General features: G+C 41.0%; 2 protein-coding genes across 6 annotated transcripts in view; one reads left to right on the top strand and one right to left on the bottom strand.

The window, feature by feature from the left end:
- NGLY1 (N-glycanase 1) overlaps window positions 1-6,012 on the bottom strand; it is a 50,028-nt gene extending 44,016 nt beyond the window's left edge. The window contains exons 1-2 of one of the 3 annotated variants that reach the window (XM_075125741.1): window positions 5,808-6,012; window positions 4,553-4,667 (exon numbers count right to left, since the gene is read on the bottom strand). In XM_075125741.1, coding sequence (XP_074981842.1) covers window positions 4,553-4,667; window positions 5,808-5,935 — 243 coding nt within the window. In that variant the 5' untranslated portion in view covers window positions 5,936-6,012. Of the gene's footprint in view, window positions 1-4,552; window positions 4,668-5,757 lie in introns of all 3 variants that reach the window. The other 2 variants (XM_075125739.1, XM_075125740.1) reach the window with 2 other exon arrangements.
- Window positions 6,013-8,353: 2,341 nt separating this feature from the next.
- On the top strand, window positions 8,354-21,391 carry OXSM (3-oxoacyl-ACP synthase, mitochondrial). 3 transcript variants are annotated; one of them, XM_048838587.2, is made up of 3 exons: window positions 8,354-8,788; window positions 12,368-13,384; window positions 20,036-21,391. In XM_048838587.2, exons 2-3 carry the CDS (start codon window positions 12,399-12,401, stop codon window positions 20,436-20,438), a joined length of 1,389 nt encoding a protein of 462 aa, XP_048694544.1. In that variant the 5' UTR covers window positions 8,354-8,788; window positions 12,368-12,398; the 3' UTR covers window positions 20,439-21,391. The 3 variants fall into 3 exon arrangements, with proteins under 3 accessions (XP_048694544.1, XP_048694545.1, XP_074981843.1); XM_048838588.2 differs by lacking the exon at window positions 8,354-8,788 and adding an exon at window positions 9,084-9,435; XM_075125742.1 differs by lacking the exon at window positions 8,354-8,788 and adding an exon at window positions 9,347-9,367.
- Window positions 21,392-22,727: the final 1,336 nt, after the last annotated feature.

Genomic DNA, 22,727 nt, shown 5'->3' with positions numbered 1-22,727 from the left:
TCCAGTGTTTTTGTAACATATCTTGGTCTGCCTTTAAAATGAGTTCCAATCTGCAATTCTCTTTAAAAGATAGCCTTTGATATTCTACTGTCAAACATACGGACCATGTGACCACAGCATCTCAGCTGTGCTCTCACTATAAAAGCTTAAATGTCTGATGTTGCAACACTCAAAGACCTCGGTATTTAGAATCAAATCTTGCCATTTAATTCCAGTTATCTGCTGTAGAAATCATAGAGGGTATTTGTCCAAGCATTTTATGTGGCATTAATAAGTTGTCCATGTATTGCAGCCATAGAGGAGAGTAGTGGTGATGATACATAGTGGTAAACATCAATTATGGTTTGCAGTCTGACATGGTGTTCATTCCAGAGACAACGCTAAAATTCTCTGAAGGCATCACTGGCTGCACCAATGCATTTCATAATGGTGTTGTCATCATTGTATTTAGGGTTACCATATGTCCATATTTTCCCGGACATGTCTGGCTTTTTGGTTCTTAAATCGTCCGGGAAGAATTTTTAAATACCTAAAAATGTCTGGGATTTCGCCATTATTATTTTTCCCCAAAGAAGAGTTGATCATTCAAGAAAGAGACTGAATGTTAATCATTTGAGAAAGAAAGTGAATGCTGATCACTCGAGAGAGTGCCCACTTTTTCCCCCTAGCTCCCAGCGCTTGCGCCGCAAAACAGCTGTTTCACATGGCTGGGATGGGGAACGCGGCACGCTCAGGGGAAGGGGGGGGCAGGATTTGGGGAAGGGGTTGGAATGGGGGCAGGGAAGGGGTGGAGTTGGGCGGGGCTGGGGGGCGCAAGCAAATCCTCGCCCCCCCCCCCGTGGAGTGTCCTCTTTTTTGAATGTTCAAATATGGTAACCCTATTGTATTTCAAAAAACAACACTGTGTAGGTAGCAAAATGTATCAACAACCTTGACTGGTACATAGTCAATAGGCAACAGGATAAGTTGCAGTATTTACCAGTGGAGCCTGGACTGTCACTTCTGTCTTCTTTAGGCTGACTGTTAAGTTAAAATATTTTGCTGCACACACAAAGTAATCAGCGAGTAACTGAATGCCCCTGAGGTTATGGGCCAGTAAAGCACAATCATCAGTGACAGTAATTCATGAATAGTTATCCTTATCACTTTTGTCTTCACACACAGGCAATGCAGATTTAAGACACCTCCATCCATATGGTACTTCATATAAATACACAATCAATGTCTCTGAATGCATCTATTAGAACAGCTGCAAACATGATGCTAAACAATATTGGGGTAAGAACACAGCCTTGTTTTACTCTTTTGATGACAACAGAGGAAGCTGAGAAGCAGCATTGGTCAAGGACACGAACCTTAATTCCTGCATGAAAAGATTTAATAATGATGACAAACTTATAGGAGGAAAATGAACTTGTGGAGTCCACAAGCCTTTTCAATTTACAGAGTCAAAGGTCTTAATACGATTGAGAAAAACTACATATAGGTCTTGATTCTGCTCACAACATTTCTCCTGTATTTGCGGAGTGAAAAGATCATGTCTGAAGTACCATGCCCAGGACGGAAGCCACATAGTGCCTAAATGCCAATCTTCTCTGCAAGTTGATCAGTTAGTTAGTTTAGCATGACTCAGGTGAGTATCTTACCTGCAGTGGCAAGAAAGTGCGACGCCACAATGGTTATCGCAAGAAGCATGACTGCTTTTCTTTTGTAAAAGTGGATAATGTTGGCATCTTTCTGCTCCTGTGACATAGCCTCCTGTTCCCAAAACTTTAAGCAGAGGCCCGTGAGCTTCCTGATCAGCTCCCTTCTAGACCTACAATTCTATATCTCTCACATTTGAAGATCTCTGCAGGAATACCATCTGTACTTGATCCGTTGCTGTTTCACATTTGCTTGACAGCTTTCCATACTTCAGATATATTTGGTGGAATTGAGAGTTGGTCTTGAATTGGAAGTTGTTCAAGATCATCAAGTGCTGATGCTAATGTGGTGTATGGGCAGTTCACCACTTATTAAAGTGTTCACCTCATCATTACAGAATTTGTCCACGATCAGTCAGCCCATTAGATTGCAGGCCATACAGAATCTTCAGCTCATCAAAAACACGTTTGGAGTCTTTTTTGTCTGCCACTGATTGAAGATGGCTGGGTTTCATTTTCCACCAGCTATCGTTCATGTGGCGAAGCTTAGCTTGCACATTACACTTTGTATGTGAATAAGCCATCTTTTTAATAATGAGTTTTTATAATTTATCCATGTGTGAAGAGCATGCATGGATCTCAAGAGTTGCTTTATCTCAGCATCACTTTTGTCAAATCTTTTCTGATGCTCCCTCTTTAGATGTATTGAACACGGTTTCCTTAAAAGATAACCAGGCAGAGTCAGCATTTATTATGTCTGACTCAAAGTGTGATGAGAACTTCATGAAGTTTTTTAAACAAGCTTTGTATACGTGAGCTCAGATTTCAACACATGCACACTGACTGTGGGTATTGGAGATTGACAACATCTGCGCTGTTTCAATTGGATCAGTATCACTTTACATCTCATGACCTGATTATCAGATGGCATGCAGCTCCCTGCATTGCACAGGTGATTTTGACATCTCAATGATTGCCTTGGTATACAATGTGGGGGTGCATTCATGTTGTTTTGCACTTTGGTGCTTGTTGAAATATCACATCTGTGATGACTAGCTAGTTCTCCATGCACTTTTGTGAGGAATAGTGTGCCATTTGTACCCACACCACATTCACCAATTTCTTTTAGGCAAAGTTTTGTGATTGCAACCAACTTTGATGTTAAAATTGCCTAGGATGATTAATTTGTCGCACCTATGAGCTGAGTTCATGGCATTGTCAAAGTCTTCATAGACTTTTTCTTTGACAATGTCAGAACATGTCATCGTCGGTACATATGCACTAACTGTTACATGACATGCAGATGTCAAGCTGAGGTGAAGGACAATCAGGCAATCATTTATTCCTTTTGGTACACAACTAGGTGTGCGTGTGCAATATACATCCAAATAGCAAAGCCCACTCCCGATAGTCTCCACTCGTCTACGGACTTGCCTATCCAGGAAATGTGTATCCAGCACAGAACCCTTCAAGATGGGACTTGCCTGGGAGATGTGTCTCACTTGGTGCAGCTATATCAATGTTGTATTTGGCAAGTTCTCTTCCAAGGAGTGCAGTGTACTTTCCAAGCCCACCAACATCATCAGAAAGAGTGCAGACATTTCCAGGCTGAAAAGTTCAGTATTCTATGTGTGATGCTGCTTTTTAACCAGATACTGCATGACCAGCTAGTCACGGCATACTAGTAAATTGATAATGGAGTGAGAGAGATTTAGGAATCCATTTCTCCCCCTCCCCTGCATTAGGGAGAGCAGCACTATCTTTAAAGAGGGCTGATCCGTCGCATGAGAAGGATATGGATTCCAAGATCATTCCAAGTCAACAATAAACAACCATCACGCTGGCACTGCCTGACTGCAGGTTTGTGACTAAGGACCCCCTGTTCCCATCACCATACTTTCCTGTCACCACAGGACTTTCAAAGAACAGAATGAGTGAAGAGATAGCAAGGAATAAGGACTATGGACCTGCACAAAGAATTGTTTAAAGTGGTACTAGGTTGTACATGACTAGTCACACTCTCCTGTCCTTAAAAACAACATGGAGTCCTTGTGGCACCTTAGAGACTAACAAATTTATTTGGGCAAAACCCACTTTATCAGATGCATGGAGTGGAAAATACAGTAGGCAGGTATAAATACACAGCTCATGAAAAGATGGGAGTTGCCTTACCAAGTGTGTGTGTGTGGTGGGGGGGGGATCAGTGCTAATGAATCAATTCAATTAAAGTGGAAGTGGGCTATTCTCAACAGTTGACAAGGAGTGAATACCAAGGGAGGAAAAATCACTTTTGTAGTCCTTGTTGGCTGTTTTGTCCACCGGTGCAGAAGACTGCAACGTGTGGATTGACAACACAGCTCTTTGCAAGGTGCAGGTGAAACAAAATTGAGAAAATTGCTTGCAGAACCCACTGAAGGCCAAAGTGACCACAGCCCAATGCCCGGGCTTTGCAGCAGTGCCAAAGGGAGCTTGCTAACTCCACTGCAAATTGAAGCAGAAAGCAGCTGCTCCACTGAAGTCCATGGGCCATGATTGGCTAGCAGGTCGGACAACCTCAGTTTGAATACAGACTATACCGTCTCTTTAGACCAGCTGCCTACCAGGGCTAAGGAGTGTCTGGTTAATCCCAATAATGGACTTTTTGTCTGATGTCTACCTTCTGACCTGTCCAGTTGGAGTGGCTCTACCAGGAGTTAAACTACTGCAGCATAGCTCTCAGGATCATTGGAACACTTAAGCCTTTCCACCATCTTAAGGTGCAGCCCTAGAGAAGGCCCTATAGCCTTGCAATTGTAAAGTTAAGCATGAACCAGAAGAAGGACAAATCACCTATTACACCGTAGATGGAACACTACTGAAGTTACTACAGGATAAAACAAGCCTGGAAGACAAACGTCTAGAATACTCACCTCTTCAAATCCCATTTCAAACAAACATTCAACTGCTCCTCTGACAGGTAACAACCGAGTAGAAAACGCTGGATTTCCAATCCGAATAGACCTATATTTTTCTTCATTTGGGTGTCTGATAGGAATTTAAAAAATTGAAACAATTACATCATCAGCTAAAAAACTTGGAAACTTACAGTGTGGGTAGTGACACCTCTCATTGGAGTTTTTGGGGTGTTAACATTTTTTAGACACTAAGAAACTTAGACTTGCTTTCATGTACAGAGTGTAGGCAGCACATGAAAGGTCATTTCTAAATCTACATCCTACAAAAAACTTGACAATAGTTAGGCCACTGCTGTGCTGTCATCACTGCTCATAATGCTGACTAATATTGTCTCGTTGTTTCCTTGTCCTTCCCCATCTGTCTGGGTCCATCTGTCTTACATTTACATTTGTACTCTTTGGGGTAGGGACCCTCTTTTTGTGTGTGTTTGTACAGCACCTAGCATAATGGGGTCCTGCTCAATGACGAACTAACTTGGGATGAATGGCCGTTTACTGGACACTCCCCATCATGCCCCATGTGGCAAAATACTGCGCAATACATGAATACCCCGATGCTAAAATACTGCAGTGATACACACGGTTTAAACACCCAAACCGCTCACAGACTGTGCATGCGCCTGGGGGAGAGGTGTGAACTGCACTAGACCTGCCCCCTCAGGGTGGGAAAAGCAACTGACTCATTAAACGTCCGTCTCCTGCCCTCACCCTGTCCAGCCCCAGGAGACAAGAGTAAAGGGCTGCCAGGTGGGCCCGTCCGAGCGGGTGCCAGGGCAGTGGCCAGGAGGCAGGTCACAAAGCCAGGCCTAGACCCAGCAGGACTTGCCAGCCGGGGGCAGCCCCCTGCGGACAGGGCAGCGACATGCTGCTCGGGCCGACACGGCATGGGGGCGGAGGGGGAAGCTCTGCCCCTCAGCGGGAGCTCCGCTGTCTAAGGGGGGTTGCAACTGACCCAACGGGGGGCAGTGTTCAGGCGGTCATGGACTCAGGACCGGCTGAGCTGAGCTAAGCCGCCGCCGCCTCCCCTACTGAGTCAGCAGCTCTTCCCGCTGGGTGCCCTGCCCAAACTCAGGTCGTGCCCCCCCGCGGCGCCCGCCGCCAGGCCCCAGACCCTGAGTCAGAAGATTTATTCCCGCCACGGGGACGGTGCCCTAACTGACCCTGCTCGGCGCGTCCGCCGCAGCTTCACGGGCCCGTCCGCACTGCTGACCTGAGGATATTGTCCGCGTAGGTGAGCAGTAACCGCGAGGCCTCCAGGAAGGTGTCTCGAGCGTTCTGGCAGAGCTCACTCACGGCTCGAGAGCGCGGTGGCGCGGAAGGACCCCCCGCGGCCGCCATCGTGCTACTCTCCCGGGGGCGGGGGATGGGAGGGTGTCGCTTGCTCCCAGATCCGGGACCTGCTGAACCACCCAGCGGCTGAACGTGGAGCGGGCGGGCAAGTTTCCCTTTCAGTTTCAACAGCTTCATCAGCGATTATGGTTTCACAGTCAGTGCCTCCATAGCTAAATTGGATTATTTCACTTAACCCTCAGATTCAACGTCTTTGTTTTGCATGAAAAATATAGTGCATCTTTCCCCAAATGTACCGCACATAATCTGAATAAATTTTGAATTTTCTGAGAATTTTCAAATAAACCTGTTAGATTGAGCTAGATTTAATTAAAAATGGGTCCTTTAAACAATCTGTCCTGGTGAGTGTCACACTTTTTTTTTAATCCCTTTAGCTAAAAATGTATTTTATGGTCTTATTTTCAGATGTGCTAACCTTGTGCAGTTTCCCTTGAGGTTGTGGTGTGTAGCCTCTCTGAAAATCAGGCCCTTGGTGTATGTACTGTAGTGTACAAAATACAAAATAATTTATCTTGGTCAGTTACAACATGGTGTGGTCTGATTGCTTTGCTTTTACAGTAATTTTGAAACTCCTTATCGTTTTCTAATAATGTGGTCCTATAAAGCCCTGTATTTCCACTATTAACAGGCAGAACATTTTTGCATTTTAGTCCTAAAATGGATCTTTTACCATGTAAGGACAGTTCCATCCCATTTCACAAGAATTATGTAAAATGTGCAAGTACCCTGACTAAGCCCTGACTGGGATGATTTAGTTGGGGTTGGTCCTGCTTTAAGCAGGGAGTTGGACTAGATGACTTCCCATCAGTATGGCACCTCATTTAATAACTTTTGCCAAAAAGCAAGTGCCAACAATGTATATTTCACGTTTTTCTGTTTGCACTGAACCTCTAGGGACAGTTGTACACACAAGTTTCTTCAGATTCTTCTCTCAGAAAGCCAAAAATCACCAGGGTCTTTGAACTAGAGCAGCTCATTTACACACTTGAGAAATTTCTTCCTACCAAATAATGAGCATTTACAGGTGCTTTTATCCAAGAATCTCACAGTGTTTAATAAACACAGCTTGGTTTATTAATTTACTAATTTTATCCTTAGCACCCCTGTGAGGTAAAGTGATCCCCATTTTATGGATGAGTAAACTGAGGCAAGAGCACAGCGTGAGTCAGTTATTTTATTATAGGCAACGCAGATAGCAACATCCATCATTTTAACATTGCCTGGACACTTTCCATTATAAGACCCTGTTTTAATTTGCTTGTAACTTTACCAAATTTAACCATTTGGGCTGAAATTTTCCATGCCACGGTGTCAGCCTCAGGCTGAACTGTTTTTGGAAAATTTCAGCAAAAACAATTCTGTTGTTTCTCAGAACAAAATTTGATGGAAAAAAGTGTTGCCCATCTTAAAAAAAAATCTTCTGACCATTTTGATGAGCAACTCTAGTGCCTCCATACTTTGGGGTAAGGACTTGAAATTTGGCAGGGACAGGTTGCCCTGGTGTCAGGGATGTGCCTTTTTGCCATCCCCATGAAAATCTGCCCAAATTTGTTCAAATTATGAGCCTCTGAAAATCTCAGTTTGCACACGCTCTGGGGAGTTTGGCAGCTCACTTCTCTGAAGATTCCATCTGCTGTGGGCATACTCCACCAGAGGGATGCAGAGACTGAGCAGGACTTTCTCTTAGTTGGTCCCCCCAACAGTTGAAGATTGCTGAAGTGCCAGGCACAGGAACTGAGAGCCAGGATTCTGTCTTTCCTGTGCTTTTAATGCCCCCCTACTGGCATCCAGGCAGAGAGGAGGAGGAGGAAGTTTAACTACCTGACTGGAATATGGAGGAATAAATTGCCAATCTAAGGGAGCTGGTGAAGTGGTGGGGATGGGAGAGAGAGGACTGAGATGTGAAGCTCAGGGATCTGGGACTGGAATGAGGAGCTGATGCAGGTGTGGGGTGTTAAAATGGGACTGGGGGCACGGACATGCTGTGCAACCTTAATTTGGTCCCCTTGTGCATATACTTTATGATACCATGTAACTGTAATTAAAGACTATTTTTGTGACAAGCAACATTAATTCTAGCATTTCCCAACTTCTGAATTTGTAACCCTAACGTTCTTTTTAATATAAATAAGATGATGTGAAAAAAATAAAGTGAGGGAAAGTGAATTTCTCTTTTAGTTTCCTTCATGTCCTCGTGATTATTTAGACTCATGCATATTTTCTAGTCATCTCGTGTTTTTGAGTTCTTGGTGCTCTCTTTTGCATGTTTTCTATTTCTGAACGTGACTTTTTGGAGAGCGCTTGACTTCTTTTTTTATTAATTTCCTTTTTAATATAACTTTATTCTCTGGGTTTTTAAAAAAATCTCCATGACTCTTCCTTCTAGGGATCTGCCTTGCTGTTTTTGTTGTGATTCCTCTTTTTGGTCTCTGTAGATAACCCTAATAGCTCTTGGATTCTAGCCTCATGCTGTGCTCTAAGATAAGTAGGAAGAATATTTCCACCACCTAAGAACAAATTGAAGAAAGGCTCCGCTTATTGTCATGGGTGGGATTCTCACTGATGTCGCAAGCAGAGACTGTGAGATAAACACACCACACGCCTCACCCTGCCGCAGCCTCGGAGACAAAGAGGCAGAAGTCAGAGAAACAGCAGGTCACATGCCCTACCAATCCAAAGCCGATTTCTTGAGTGGTGCAGGAGCTTCTGACCAATCGAGGAATCGGCAGTCGATTATCCAGTCGTCGAGGTTTGAGACCCCCCTTTTTTCCTCACGTGGTTTACCCCACCGCCGTTGGAGAAGGGGAGGGAGACGGAGCTGACCACACCGGAGAGGGGGAGGTGAGACACAGACATCCGAGGAACGTGCCTGTTTCCGCGCCGATCTGAGGGGTGGGATGGAATGAAAGAGGGAGGTTTGGGAATGGCGCGGAGGGGAAAGATCTTGCCCCCCGGAAATGGGCCAGGGCTGTTTCCCCCTCTCCTAGATAACCGGGGCGGGGCTGCCCCACCCAGGAGGGGGAGGTTGCCCCCGATGGAACGCTCTGGGGCAGGGGGTTATACTCTGACTCACACCTGGGGAGGAGCCGGGTGGCGGAGAGCCCCCCCCCCCCCGAGCCCCCTCAGCAGAGCTCTGCCATTGCTGGTGCGGGAGGCGCGGTCCCAGTGTGTCCTGTGCCCGCCAGTCCCCTCTGCCCGTCAGGCATCGCGCAGTGCGTGGAGAGAGGCCTCCGCTAACTAGGCTGTAACCTCTTCCCTAGCCCCCAGGAGTTTGCAGGCGTGAGGTTTGAAAGTCCGCTCTTGTTTTCACACAGGGTGGCTAATTTTGGTTGGACGTATTCCTGGAGGTGTCATCCCGTGGCATAAACTTCAATTAAAGATTAATCTTGTATTGCTGGAGACTCCAGGACAGTCCTGGAGGTTTGGCAACCTTATTTTCAATGCTGTGCCTAGGGGCTGGCAGTGAAGCCAGAGGAGGGAGCAAAAGGGTAAAATGTTGATTTTTTTTTCAGTTTAGAGGGCTCCACGCCTTCTTTGGTGAATTGTTGAGGTTTGGCCCCCTATAGCAAAATAGTATTCTATGTAATAATCTCAGCTACTCTAGCAGTGTTGCCAACCCCAGTTGTTCAAAACAAGTGAGTCAAATGCACCAAAACCATGAGATTGGCTTTAAAATCATGTGATTAAGTAAAATAATAGGTTTGGTGTTTTACTTTGTTTTTTGTTCTGATTTATGAGCCTTTAGGGTGCACTGGGGGACACATTTTGAAGTTTTCTCCGCAGCCAGAAGGGCTAGAAACTTGTTGATATTGTAATACAAATAAATAAGAGTTGTCACTTGGGTATCCCTCACTTTGCACTTTTATAGAGCTTTGTACTTTCACTATGCTATAAAAAATATTAACTAATCCTGTGATTGCCCTTAATGTTAGTTTAACATGACTTTATTTCTTTTTATAGAACATTAATAACCATTAAATGAAGGTGGTGCACAAGCATTGTTTTTTCAGAACATACCTCGTTGTAAGGTTTATTTTGACAATATTTTCAGTGGTTCTCAAACTGTGGGTCGGGACCCCAACGTGGGTTGTGACCCCGTTTTAAGGGGGTCACTGGGGTTGGCTTAGGCTTACTGGGGCCAAAGCCCGAGCGCAACTACCCAGGGCCAAAGCTGAAGCCCGAGCCCAACTGGTTGGGGTCAAAGCCAAAGCCCAACAGCTTCAGCCCTGGGCAGCGAGGCTCAGGGTACAGGCCCCCTCCCCCTCTGCTAGGGGCGGTGGGGCTCCCACTTTGGCTTTGGCCCCCTCACCTGGGGCAGCAGGGCTTGGGCAAGCTCAGTCCCCCCTTCTGGGGTCGTGTAATTTTTGTTATCAGAAGGGGGTTACGGTGCAGTGAAGCTTGAGAAACCCAGTGTATTATGCCACATCCTGAAGTCTGGCTGCCAAATATGCTGACCGTTGACCCACAGCGGAATATAAAAATGAAAGCAGCAGCCTTAAAGATACAACACACTGCTGCTGTGAATTTAAAACCAATAGCATTTTGCAGCCTGTTGTCACAGGAAATAAAATTACTTTCAGTTTTTCCTCCCACTCATTCCAACTGAAAAAGATATTCACCAGACTTTAAGAAGCTATATGCAAAATTTAAAATAGGTTTCCCTGTCCTTTCAGTGCTCTTCTTTTTTGCCTTTGGCCGTATGTATAAAGGGGAAACAGTATAAGAAAAAAGTGAGAAAAGTTCTACTAGTACTTGTCCTTGGCAAAAACAACAACAAGGCCAACATCCAAAATATCTAGTGTTATACAATCGCATGCTTTTACCCATATAAAATAACAATCGCACCATTAAACATTTGGCACAATAGAAATAAAGGCACTAGAACCAAATGCTGTCACAGGATTAATACTCTGTGTTGAAAAATAACCATCCAACTCTTTATCTAGCAGCAGGAGTACATAACAGCATTCTATTACAGTGATATTATCTCCAAGTCCAGTTCCCCTCGGAAAAATTATTTGGTAAAAAAATGGCGTTGTGGGGGGTTCCAAGTTTATTTGTTTCTCATGGATGTCAAACCAAATTTGCTCCATTTAGAAGAGAAAATGGTTATTTTCTAATTGGAAGCCCTGCAAACTGCTTGGACACTTAATAGTCAAGTTGGGTTATTTCTTTCTTTGTGTATCATCATGGGTAATAAAGTTCCTGCAAGCCAAATCATACCCTCATGAGCACATGTACAACAGGAACACAAATTGCCAAACCAGATCAGACCAATAGTCCAGTATCCTATCTTTTACAGTGATCAGTACTAGATTCTTCAGCTGAAGGTGTACTTTAAAATATAATATTAATATAATAACGCAGTGTTTTATGATGCTAGATGTGGTTATTTTCGAAGTGAGAGCTATTAATCCTGTGACAGCATTATATTTCAGTGCATTTGTTTTCACTATACCAATACAACTGATGACATATATATCATCTGATGAAGACATATACATTTGATTGTGTGACATGTAGTGTTTTGGAGAATTTTCAAATAATTGTTTAAAGAGAGCAAGTGGCCATATTTCATGGCTTTCTAAATCGTAACTGTACTACATTTTTAATAAATGTAAATTAACTACTTCACATGTATTTTGATATATACTATATGACTTCAAATTACTCTTTTCCCCAATTAGCAACAATTTAATTTAAATTAGGGACTAATTTATAGAATTTCATGATCGAAATCTATGCTTAAAGCTTAATCAAACAAACTATCTCAAATGTGAAAAATCTGATTTTAGTAAGTCAAAAATGGCTTGATAGAGCAAAGCAATTTTTTCACAATATAAATGGATATTCAAATACAATGTTAAACTAACATTAAGGGCATCAAAGGACTAGTTAATATTTTTACAGCATATTGAAAGTATAAATCTCTATAAAAGTGCAAAGTGAGGGATACCCAAGTGACGGCTCTTATTTATTTGTGTTACAATACTATCCGAGATCGAGGCCCAGATGTAATAAGGGCTGTATGAACACATTGTAAGAGAACCCTGTCCCAGAGAGCTAACAATCTAAATAAACAAGACAGAGAAAAGGTGTGAGGGGAAAGAGAGGCATGGAGAGATGAAGTGACTTGCCAAGGTGTCAGATCAAATCTGTGGTAGAGCTGGAAACAGAATCCAGGTCTCCCAACTCTCAGTCTAGTGCCCCATCCCCTAGAGTTGCTGTCTCCCATAAAGGTTATGATGAGGTCCTTAACTTACTGTAATAAATAGCCACAATAGGGCACTAGTCACACAGGGAACATCATTCTCTGCAATTTAGAAAATGCATGCATTTAAAAGGCAAGTCCTAATTTTACTGTACCTTAAATGCTTTTTACATCAGCTACTTGATTGTTACCTTTTTTACCTGTTACAGAAACGCATTTCAGGTTACCGTGGTCTCCACCATGATCTCACAGTGCTTACAAGATTTCTTAAAAATTGTAAATTTTCGTCCTCGGAGTTCCAAATTACATCAGTGTTTAAGAAGTAGCAAAAATGGTTTCAGCACCAAGTCACTTTCCAAACATCAAAGGCGAGTAGTTGTCACAGGTATTGGTTTAGTGTCTCCTCTTGGTGTTGGGACTCAATTCGTGTGGAATCGCCTTCTCCAAGGAGAAAGTGGGATTATCTCTCTGGATGGGGAAGAATATACAAGTGTTCCATGTAGAGTGGCTGCTTGTGTGCCAAGAGGAAATGGCAAAGGTCAGTTCAGTGAAGAGAACTTTGTGTCAAAATCAGAAAGCAAATCCATGTCTTCTGCCACTATCATGGCCTTGGGTGCTGCAGAGCTAGCAATAAAAGACTCTGGCTGGCATCCACAGTCTGAAATGGATCACTTAACTGCTGGTGTGGCAATTGGAATGGGAATGGTTCCACTGGAAGATATTTCCAATACAGGCTTGCTGTTTAAAACAAAAGGTTATAACAAAGTCAGCCCATTCTTTATCCCTAAGATCTTAATCAATATGGCAGCAGGTCAGATCAGCATTAGATACCAACTCAAGGGGCCCAATCATGCTGTGTCAACTGCTTGTACCACAGGAGCACATGCTGTTGGAGATTCCTTTAGATTTATAGGCTATGGTGATGCTGATGTGATGTTGGCTGGAGGAACAGAGGCTTCTATTAGCCCCTTGTCTATAGCTGCATTTGCAAGAGCTCGGGCACTCAGCTCTAACTTTAACTCAAGCCCTAAACTGGCATGTCGACCGTTCCACTCGCAGAGAGAAGGATTTGTAATGGGAGAGGGTGCAGCTGTGTTGGTGTTGGAAGAATATGAACATGCTATTCAAAGAGAAGCCAGGATCTATGCAGAAATTTTAGGTTATGGACTCTCTGGTGATGCTTGCCATATAACAGCACCTAATCCAGATGGAGATGGTGCTTTTAGGTAAGAATTTGTAGATTAATTTGACAGATACGTTATTAAGCTATTATTTTCTGTTGGTCAATATTCTCTGTAAATTTGTCAAGAGAAATAACATGCACCTCAGCATGAATACCATCCACATATCTTTTAACTGGTGTGAGAGTGTTTAAAATACAATGGCATGCAGATTTTCAAAAAGCCTGAAAGCTTAATCTGAACAATGGAAGATTTTTGTAAGGTTTTATCTTATTTTTCTTGTGGCAAGGTAGTCTCACTAGAGTCAGACGCCTCATGTAATATTATGGAAGCTTTATTCAATGTGGAAAATATTTCACTTTTACTTTTGATGTACACAGCTGTTCACCATAAATGAGTCCCAACTACACGCAGATGTTAAAGGCTAAAGTACAATAAAACCTTTTGAACCTCTGTATTTGAGAGGAGAGACATTCAGCTATGAAAGCAGGTAATGCTGCTACCTGTGTTCTTTAGGAATACTATTTAATTAGCCCACACTGAACTCCAAAATAGTACATTAACAGTTATGTAGTAGTTGAAGAATGCCGATTCCCAGAATAAGTACCTTAGATATTATCAGTGTGAATAGTCAAAATGCTCTGAAAAAGATTTAGGACTTGGTTTTAACAAGTTACGTTGATGTGTATGCAAAGCACACGTTTAAAATAGAGACCTGGTTTAAGTATCTTGCTTTGTTGGAATCGTAATGCAGACTCAATGCCTTCAGTGTGGTATGGGGGGAAAAGGTTAGAGTTGGTGGATGGACAGCAGAAATGAACTTTGGATTTTCACTTTGGTATGTCCTCAGATCTATGTTTGCATAGAATTAAGATACTATCACACTGTAGGCTGATTAAATGTCTTATTTTTTATAGGATAGTGCCATTTTTCAGCACTCTTTTGCCAGTCTTAAAATAGGGCTGCTTTTACAAGGGATATCTGTGGAAAAGAACGCATGTTGCTCTATCCATTACTGAGATAGAAAATCTTCTTTTATGAAGCTAGTTTACACACAGTTTATATCTTTTTACAGTTTCACTGTTTTGACATTTTATGTTTATACATAAGAACATAAGAATGGCCCTACTGGGTCAGACCAAAGGTCCATCTAGCTCAGTATCTTGTCTTCCAATGGTGGCCAGTGCCAGGTGCCTCAGAGGGAATGAACAGAACAGGTAATCATCATGTGATCCATCCTCTGTCACTCATTCCCAGCTTCTGGCAAACAGGGGTTAGGGACACCATTCAACCATAGAATAGAATCCCGCCCATCCTGGCTAATAGCCATTGATGGACCCATCCTCCATGAATTTATCTAGTTCTTTTTTGAACCCTGTTATGGTCTTGGCCTTTACAACATTCTCTGGCAAGATATTCCACCAGTTGACTGTGCATTGTGTGCAGACATACTTCCTTTTATTAGTTTTAAATCTGCTGCCTATTAATTTCATTTGGTGACCCCTAGTTCTTGTGTTATGAGAAGTAGTAAATACCACTTCCTTATCTACTTTCTCTACACCAGTCATGATTTTATAGACCTCAATCATATCTCCCCTGAGCCATCTCTTTTCCAAGCTGAAAAATCCCAGTTATTAATCTCTTCTCATTCGGAAGCCTTTCCATACCCCTAATCATTTTTGTTGCCCTTTTCTGAATCTTTTTCAATTCCAGTCTTTTTTGAGATGTGGCGACCACATCTGCACACAGTATTCAAGATGTGGGCGTAACATGGATTTTTATAGAGGCAACATGATATTTTCTGTCCTATTATCCATCCCTTTCTTAATTATTCCCAGCATTCTGTTCGCTTTTTTGACTGCCGCTGCACATTGAGTGGATGTTTTCAGAGAACTATGCACAATGACTCCAAGATCTCTTTCTTGAGAGGTAACAGCTAATTTAGACCCATCATTGTATATGTATAGTTGGGATTATGCTTTCCAGTGTGCATTACTTTGCATTTGTCAGTATTAAATTTCATCTGCCATTTTTTTGCTCAGTCATCCAGTTTTGAGAGATCCTTTTGTAGCTCTTTGCTGTCTGCCTGCATCTTAACTATCTTTAGTAATTTTGTATCATCTGCAAATTTTGCCATCTCACTTTTTACACCCTTTTCCAGATCATTTATGAATATGTTGAATAGGACTGGTCCCAGAACAGACCCTAGGGGGACATCACTATTTACCTCTCTCCATTCTGAAAACTGACATTTATACCTACCCTTTCTTTCCTATCTTTTAACCAGTTACCAATCCATGAGAGCACCTTCCCTCTTATCCTGTGGCAGCTTACTTTGTGTAAGAGCCTTTGGTGAGGGACCTTGTCAAAGGCTTTCTGAAAATCTAAGTACACCCTATCCACTGGATCTCCCTTGTCCACATCCTTGTTGAGCCCCTCAAATAATTTTAGTAGATTGGTGAGGCATGATTTCTCTTTACTAAAACCATGTTGACACTTCCTCAACAAATTATGTTTATCTATATGTCTGACAATATTGTTCTTTATTATAGTTCCAACCAGTTTGCCTGGTACTGAAGTCAGGCTTACAGGCCTGTAATTGCCGGGATCACCTCTGGGGCCCTTTTAAAAAATTGACATTACATTAGCTATCCTCCAGTCATTTGGTACAGAAGCTGATTTAACTGATAAGTTACCGACTACAGTTAATAGTTCTGCAATTTCACATTTGAGTTCCTACAGAACTCTTGTGTGAATACCATCTGGTCCTGGTGACTTATTGCTGTTAAATTTAATTTATCAATTTGTTCCAAAACCTCCTCTAATGATATCTTAATCTGGGACAGTTCCTCAGATCTGTCATCTAAAAACAATGGCTCAGGTTTCGGAATCTCCCTCACATCCTCAGCTGTGAAGACTGAAGCAAAGAATTCATTTAGTTTCTCCTCAATGGCCTTATCATCCTTGAGTGTTTCTTTAGCACTTCGATTGTCCAGTGGCCCCACTGGTTGTTTAGCAGGCTTCCTGCTTCTGATGTACTTAAAAAAAATTTGCTATTACTTTTTGAGTCTTTGACTAACTGTTCCTCAGATTCTTTTTTGGCCTTCCTAATTGTATTTTTACACTTCATTTGCCAGTGTTTATATTGTGAATATAGTGTTTGATAGTGTTTATATTTGTATATAGTGTAAATACCCTATAATTAATTTAATTATGAATGAAATAACTTACCTGTATCTCTCTCTCTCTCTCTCTCTCTATATATATATCTCTACCGCTTGAGAGCCTTGTGTAGGCTGACTATATAGGTCTTTGCTAAAGATCACAGGTAGAGCTTTACTAGTCTTCACAGCTTATTGTAGTATTATACTAAAACTTTTACGTATCAGTGCAAAGTAATGGTTTTCATAGCAGCTGTGATGCCCTTTGTGCTTATGGCATATTGTTGTTACCATAGGAAATGGTCAAAGAAAAAGCGAATATGGTAAAACAATCCAAGAATACAGACTAAATAAAAAGTGAAAGCATGGATGACAGTGGCACCTAATCAAAGCCAACCCTATTTGTCGATAATCTGGGTTTGCTGAGTGTGCCCGTATGAGTCAATGCATTGTACTGACCCCATTAGAATTATTATTGTAGTGATAGTTCATAGTCATTTCGGTTCTTCTGTTCTTAATATACCATGCCTCCCAGGATTTTTTCCTTTCTAAGGATGAACTGCCCTGGCAAGGGAATGGACTAAATGACCAAACAAGTAGCCCTCTATATTTTATGTTGTTCTGATGTCTGTGTTTAATGCTATATCTTTGGGTTAACAGATTTTAAAGTAGAAGACTAATTTTACCAGTTTTCTCCTTACAGTACTTGATTCATACGTAATTGCTTTAGACATTTATTTAGACTTTTAAGACATTTATGATGAGATACTGAGATTAACTGTGAACTTTCTCTCAAATTACAGATTTTTTTCACCACTGAGCTGATATGATAATACATTTGTAACACAATTTTCCTATATGCATCTTATAATTGTGTCAGAATATGAATTAAATTCACAACAGGAAATAAAGCATTTTATATTAAACATTTTAAATTATGAATTGTGATATGTTGTACATTAGCAAAGAAATCTGAAATGTATACACTACACTTATTACTGTATATCAATTATTGGCTTCCCAATTTACATAATTTCAGGGGCATATAGTTTTTGTGAGATTCATAGATTCATAGATATTTAGGTCAGAAGGCACCATTATGATCATCTAGTCTGACCTCCTGCACAACGCAGGCCACAGAATTTCACCCACCACTCCTATAAAAAAAACCCTCACACCTATATCTGTGCTATTGAAGTCCTCAAATCATAGTTTAAAGACTTCAAGGAGCAGAGAATCCTCCAGCAAGTGACCCGTGCCCCATGCTACAGAGGAAGGCGAAAAACCTCCAGGGCCTCTTCCAATCTGCCCTGGAGGAAAATTCCTTCCCGACCCCAAATATGGCGATCAGCTAAACCCTGAGCATATGGGCAAGATTCATCAGCCAGATACTACAGAAAATTCTTTCCTGGGTAACTCTGATCTCACCCCGTCTAATAGCCCATCACAGGCCATTGGGCCTATTTACCATGAATATTTAATTACCATAACCATGTTATCCCATTGTATCATCTCCTCCATAAAATCCATAGATTTTAAGAGCTACTTCAGCCTGATAATAATATATATGTAGGACATGATCCTACATGTGTTAGGCAAAACTCTCAGTAAAAGAGAACAGGTCTGGGCCCAAAACTTGTGTATATAATGCATACAGTAGAATATATGTGATATATAATATATTTGGATAATATAGTAGCCCTAAGGAGTGTAGTAAGTTAAAATAGTTTAACTATTTCCCTTCTGGTTGATTAACTTTGTTGCCAGTATTCTGGCTTGCTAGTAAGTGACAAACAGGATCACTCAACTCTCTGACTTAAGTTAGAAGCTGGATTCTGCAACATGCCTGAAAAGGCGGAAGAAAGACTCAAAGTCAGAGATGTTTAAATTTATTCAACATTTGGTATACCTAATAGAGCTCACTTCCTACTCGTCTGTTGCTCTGCAGATCTGTCATCCATATTATATTACTCCTGGAGGAATTCTGTGCCAAAAAATTAAAAATTCTGTACCAAAATTTAAAAAATTCTTCTCACAATATTTGAAAATTCTGCAAAATTCTGCATATTTTATTTGTCAAAATAACACAATATAATCATTCTAGTTTCAATTATTTTGATAATTTATTTCAAAATATCTGTCAGCAAGTATGTCTGTAACAATATTACCAAAAAAAAAAAAAAAGAAAAGATTCTGGTAATTTTTTTTTTGACAAATAGATTCTTTACTAGGCATATTAATACAGAACTTTGAGTAATTAGTTTAAATTACAGTACAAAACTATATTTCCTGCACCTGTCAGAAGCAGTGCAAAGGCTTGGGGGAGTCAGGAGTAATGGAGCTGCTGCGGGAGAGGGAAGGAGCCTAGGAGTGAGCCTGGAGATGTTGGGTGTGACCCCATGGGTCTCTGCAGCCCACATCCCCAGGCTTAACACTTTCACACCACTAGCTCCTGAGCCTATGCCCCAGTCTGTCCCGCCCTGTCATTCTGAACCCCAGTCTGTGACACACACACATCCCCTCCCTCCGCAGCCCTGTGTGCCCCACTCTGTCCTAACCTGGCTCTGCGGCTGTGATGAACTCTACTCCTGGGGGGAATTCTGCAGCACTGGGCATAGCATTTTTTTTTTCCCCCACAGAAAATACATTCTGCTCCTTGGGGCCAGAATGGAGGTATAGGTTCTCAGTGTAGTTGACACTGTGCTCCCAGTGAATCTCCTGTTATCTACTGGGTTTGGGGCCATAGCCCTACTTCTTCCAGAATAAGGAAGACAAATCCTCCCCTAACCCTGAGGGAAGAATTCAAAAGAAGCTCACAAGGAGAACTGTGGAATTTCCCTGCCCCTCTGGATTTTTCCCGGGGGAGAAAGCAGTTTGCACTAAAGTTCTGAACAGTGGTGAGGATGTGTCTAGGGTTGTTGTGAGCAAAAGGGAATAATATAAACACGAGGGACAGAAAATGTAAAAGTTAGGAAACTTTTTGTTTAATTTGCTATGATCAAGATGGTTGCTGTAATCACAGAGGGAACTCTGCTTTTGATTGAGTACCTGGCGGCTAAACTAGAGAAACTTCAGCAGAGGGTAATTGAAGTTGTAAAATAGTTGGGAAAATAATTTTTAAGATAAAACTTATTTTAGAAGGAAAATGATTGACCTTTGGATTAAAAACAGACTTCTAATGGACAACAATATCTGTTATCTAATATCTGATATCTATTATATCCCCTTTTTCAACCTGTGGTATAACAGTCTTTCCGCTGTAGACTTTAATTCCAGTCAATATATTCTATAGAAGAATAAAATATTTAAGATACCCGAGATCTAAGTGTGTATATTATTCTTATGTTGCTGATAAAGTGTATGGGTCTGATTCTGCTCTGCCTTGCACCTTGTGTAGTCATTTATATTGGAGCAAAGGGCCTGTGAAATGCAACCATTCTGATTTAGCATTTAACAACCATTTCCACTCTGAACAGATGGCGGTGACTACAAGAGACAGTGGGAAATCAAGCTCTCTGTTTTTCTTTTTCCTTAGATGTATGTCTGCAGCAATAAAAGATTCTGGAATATGTCCTGAGGATATAACATATGTCAATGCACATGCCACTTCTACACCACTAGGAGATGCTGCTGAGAATCAAGCTATCAAGAGACTTTTTAAAGAGCATTCATACACTCTTGCAGTTTCCTCAACAAAGGGAGCAACAGGACATCTCCTGGGGGCTGCAGGGGCTATAGAGGCAGCTTTTACTGCACTGTCCTGTTACCATGGAATTTTACCACCTACTCTCAACCTGGATAAAACTGAGCCGGAGTTTGACCTTAATTATGTTCCGCTAACAGCCCAAGAGTGGCAAAGTGAAAAACGACGCATTGCTCTCACTAATTCATTTGGCTTTGGTGGTAGTAATGCAACACTGTGCTTTGCTCATGTTTAGCTTACAGTGTGTTGTGTGTGTGTAAATACTACAAATGCAGATTGGTAAATGGCCTGAAAAATAATTTGTGGTACTACATTATGTTTTGTTGTACTGTAACACTTTTTACATGAACCATATCCCTTTTTATCCAGTCACATTGGCGACTTGCTTATTTTTTTCTTAAGTCTTCCAGTCCTTACCTATTTATACTTCAGACTACAAAAGAATGAGTATTACTCCTTTAGAGTCTGATCTTGCAAATGCTAAGTGCTTTCTTTGTTTTCATTCACTTCACTGGGAGGTTAGGATGCTCTGCACTTGGCAGGATTTAGTCCTTAGTATGACAACTCCTGTTTGATCAACAGCCCCATTCACCTCATTCTCCCCTTTAATATATTGTTTGCATTACTTCTGGTTATTACTTTGAAATACCAAATTCAGCACTTTAATTAGGAATGTCATATTTTAAAAAGAAAGGTATTAAAGTTGAAAATGCTCTAAAATGCTTTATATTAAATTAAATATTCAAAAGTACATACCACTGTTAAAAAACCTATTAATTGCGCGCTCTCTCTCTCTCTTTTTTTTTTTTTTTTGGTCTGTAAGGTCAAGAATGTAAAAGTAGAATGTAAATGGAATTGTTCTTGCAAATGGTTTGGTAAAGATGTGGCTCAGTTAGATAGAAAAATAAACCTATTTCAGCTATTTTGAGTGAGGGAGAATCTGTCAAAACTGAGGGCTTTATTTACATCAGTGCTATATGTTTTGCAACATCAAAGAAGTAAACTCAGCTGAATTGCCTCTTCCTCAAAAGATTTAACCGTGAACAGAAGTTTATTTGATTTGAAAGCATGATGGTTTTGTGTCTTCTTTGTATGTATTGGGAATCCTGATTTTGTTTTAAATTTTAATAGAAAGATTTAAAACAAATAAAAATTCTCCCACTGTGTTTGCAGTCCAAATATTCCAGATCCTGTCTGTCACTGACTCATCTATTTTAATTTCCATGATAAGTGATATGCAAAGGTATATAGCATAAATAGTGAAAAATTATATTTTCAAAATTCAGTTTTACTAACTGGTGCTGTTAATGTAGGATATATTGCCATTAAAATCAGTGGGTGTTAAGTGAGTTCAGCACCTTGCAAGTTAGGGTGCATAGGAACGAAGCTCCTATTTTCTAATGATATGTCATGTTTATCTTGACAGTCTTCCTTGAATTTCATAAACAGAGCTTTTTTGATGCATCAGAATGGTAATAATATAGAATTCAAATGAAGTGCTGAATTTATAGCTGCTGCATCCCTTACTTCATAATATCATTTTGAGTCTGTCAGTTTATGACTTTATAAACAACTTAGTTGTTCAGTTAAAAATGAATCAAATATAAAATTTCCCACAGAAATATATTTACCTTAGAAACATTTTTTACATTTGCTCCTCAAATCATTAGTACAAGATTTGAATACAAAGACCTTCATCAAGATGAAATTACTCTGGTTATACATGTGGATATTAAACCTCATATCTTCTTTTACTAAATGAAATAAACAGACTCACAGAAAAACAGATGGAAATTTGTCCTTCTGTTGTGCTATTATGCCATATAATAAGGTAGAACTTTCTTGTTGGATCAGAAAAGTGGTCCATCTAGTCCAGTCCTATCTCCAGAAGTGGCCAGCACCAGCTGCTCTGGGGCAAGGAGCAAGAAATGATGCAGTAGGCAGTTATAGGGAAAATTTCTCCCTCCCTCCCTTCACTCCCAGTTGTTAGAGATTTGTGTATGATATAAACCATCAGGGTTTATGTATCTTCCAAATATTTTTTTTAATATTTACTATTATAATTCTAGATAGTCTTATTATAAATGTCCAATCCTTTTTTGAATCATGCTAAGCTTTTAGCCTCAGTGATATGTATAAAAGGACTGTTAAGTGCACAGAAAAATTAACAGCAGTCATTGAAAACGAAGGCTTGAACTCATGGTCTCCTGGCTCCCATCTCAATGCATCTTTGTGCTAACCTACAGGATATTTTTATTTTAGGAGTTTCATAGAGTGCTTTTTGAATAGATCTCAGAGTGCTTTACAGTAGTGAGTAAGTATCATCCCTATTTTGTTTGGTGATAGGGAAACTGTGGCACAGAAAAGATAAGTGACTTGGGTCAAGTTTACACAGTTGAGAACATAACTGGAGCTGGGAACAGAAGCCGGGTTTCCCATTTCAGTTACCATGACCTATCCAGACTGCAACATGGATCCTAATGAAAGCTGTATTGATTCTCACAGCTACAGTTATGCACCATGT

The sequence above is a fragment of the Caretta caretta genome, chromosome 2 (assembly GCF_965140235.1).
Source record: "Caretta caretta isolate rCarCar2 chromosome 2, rCarCar1.hap1, whole genome shotgun sequence".
Taxonomy (NCBI): domain Eukaryota; kingdom Metazoa; phylum Chordata; order Testudines; family Cheloniidae; genus Caretta; species Caretta caretta.
Note: the sequence above shows the minus strand (reverse complement) of the source record. Positions and strands in the feature narration are given on the sequence as shown.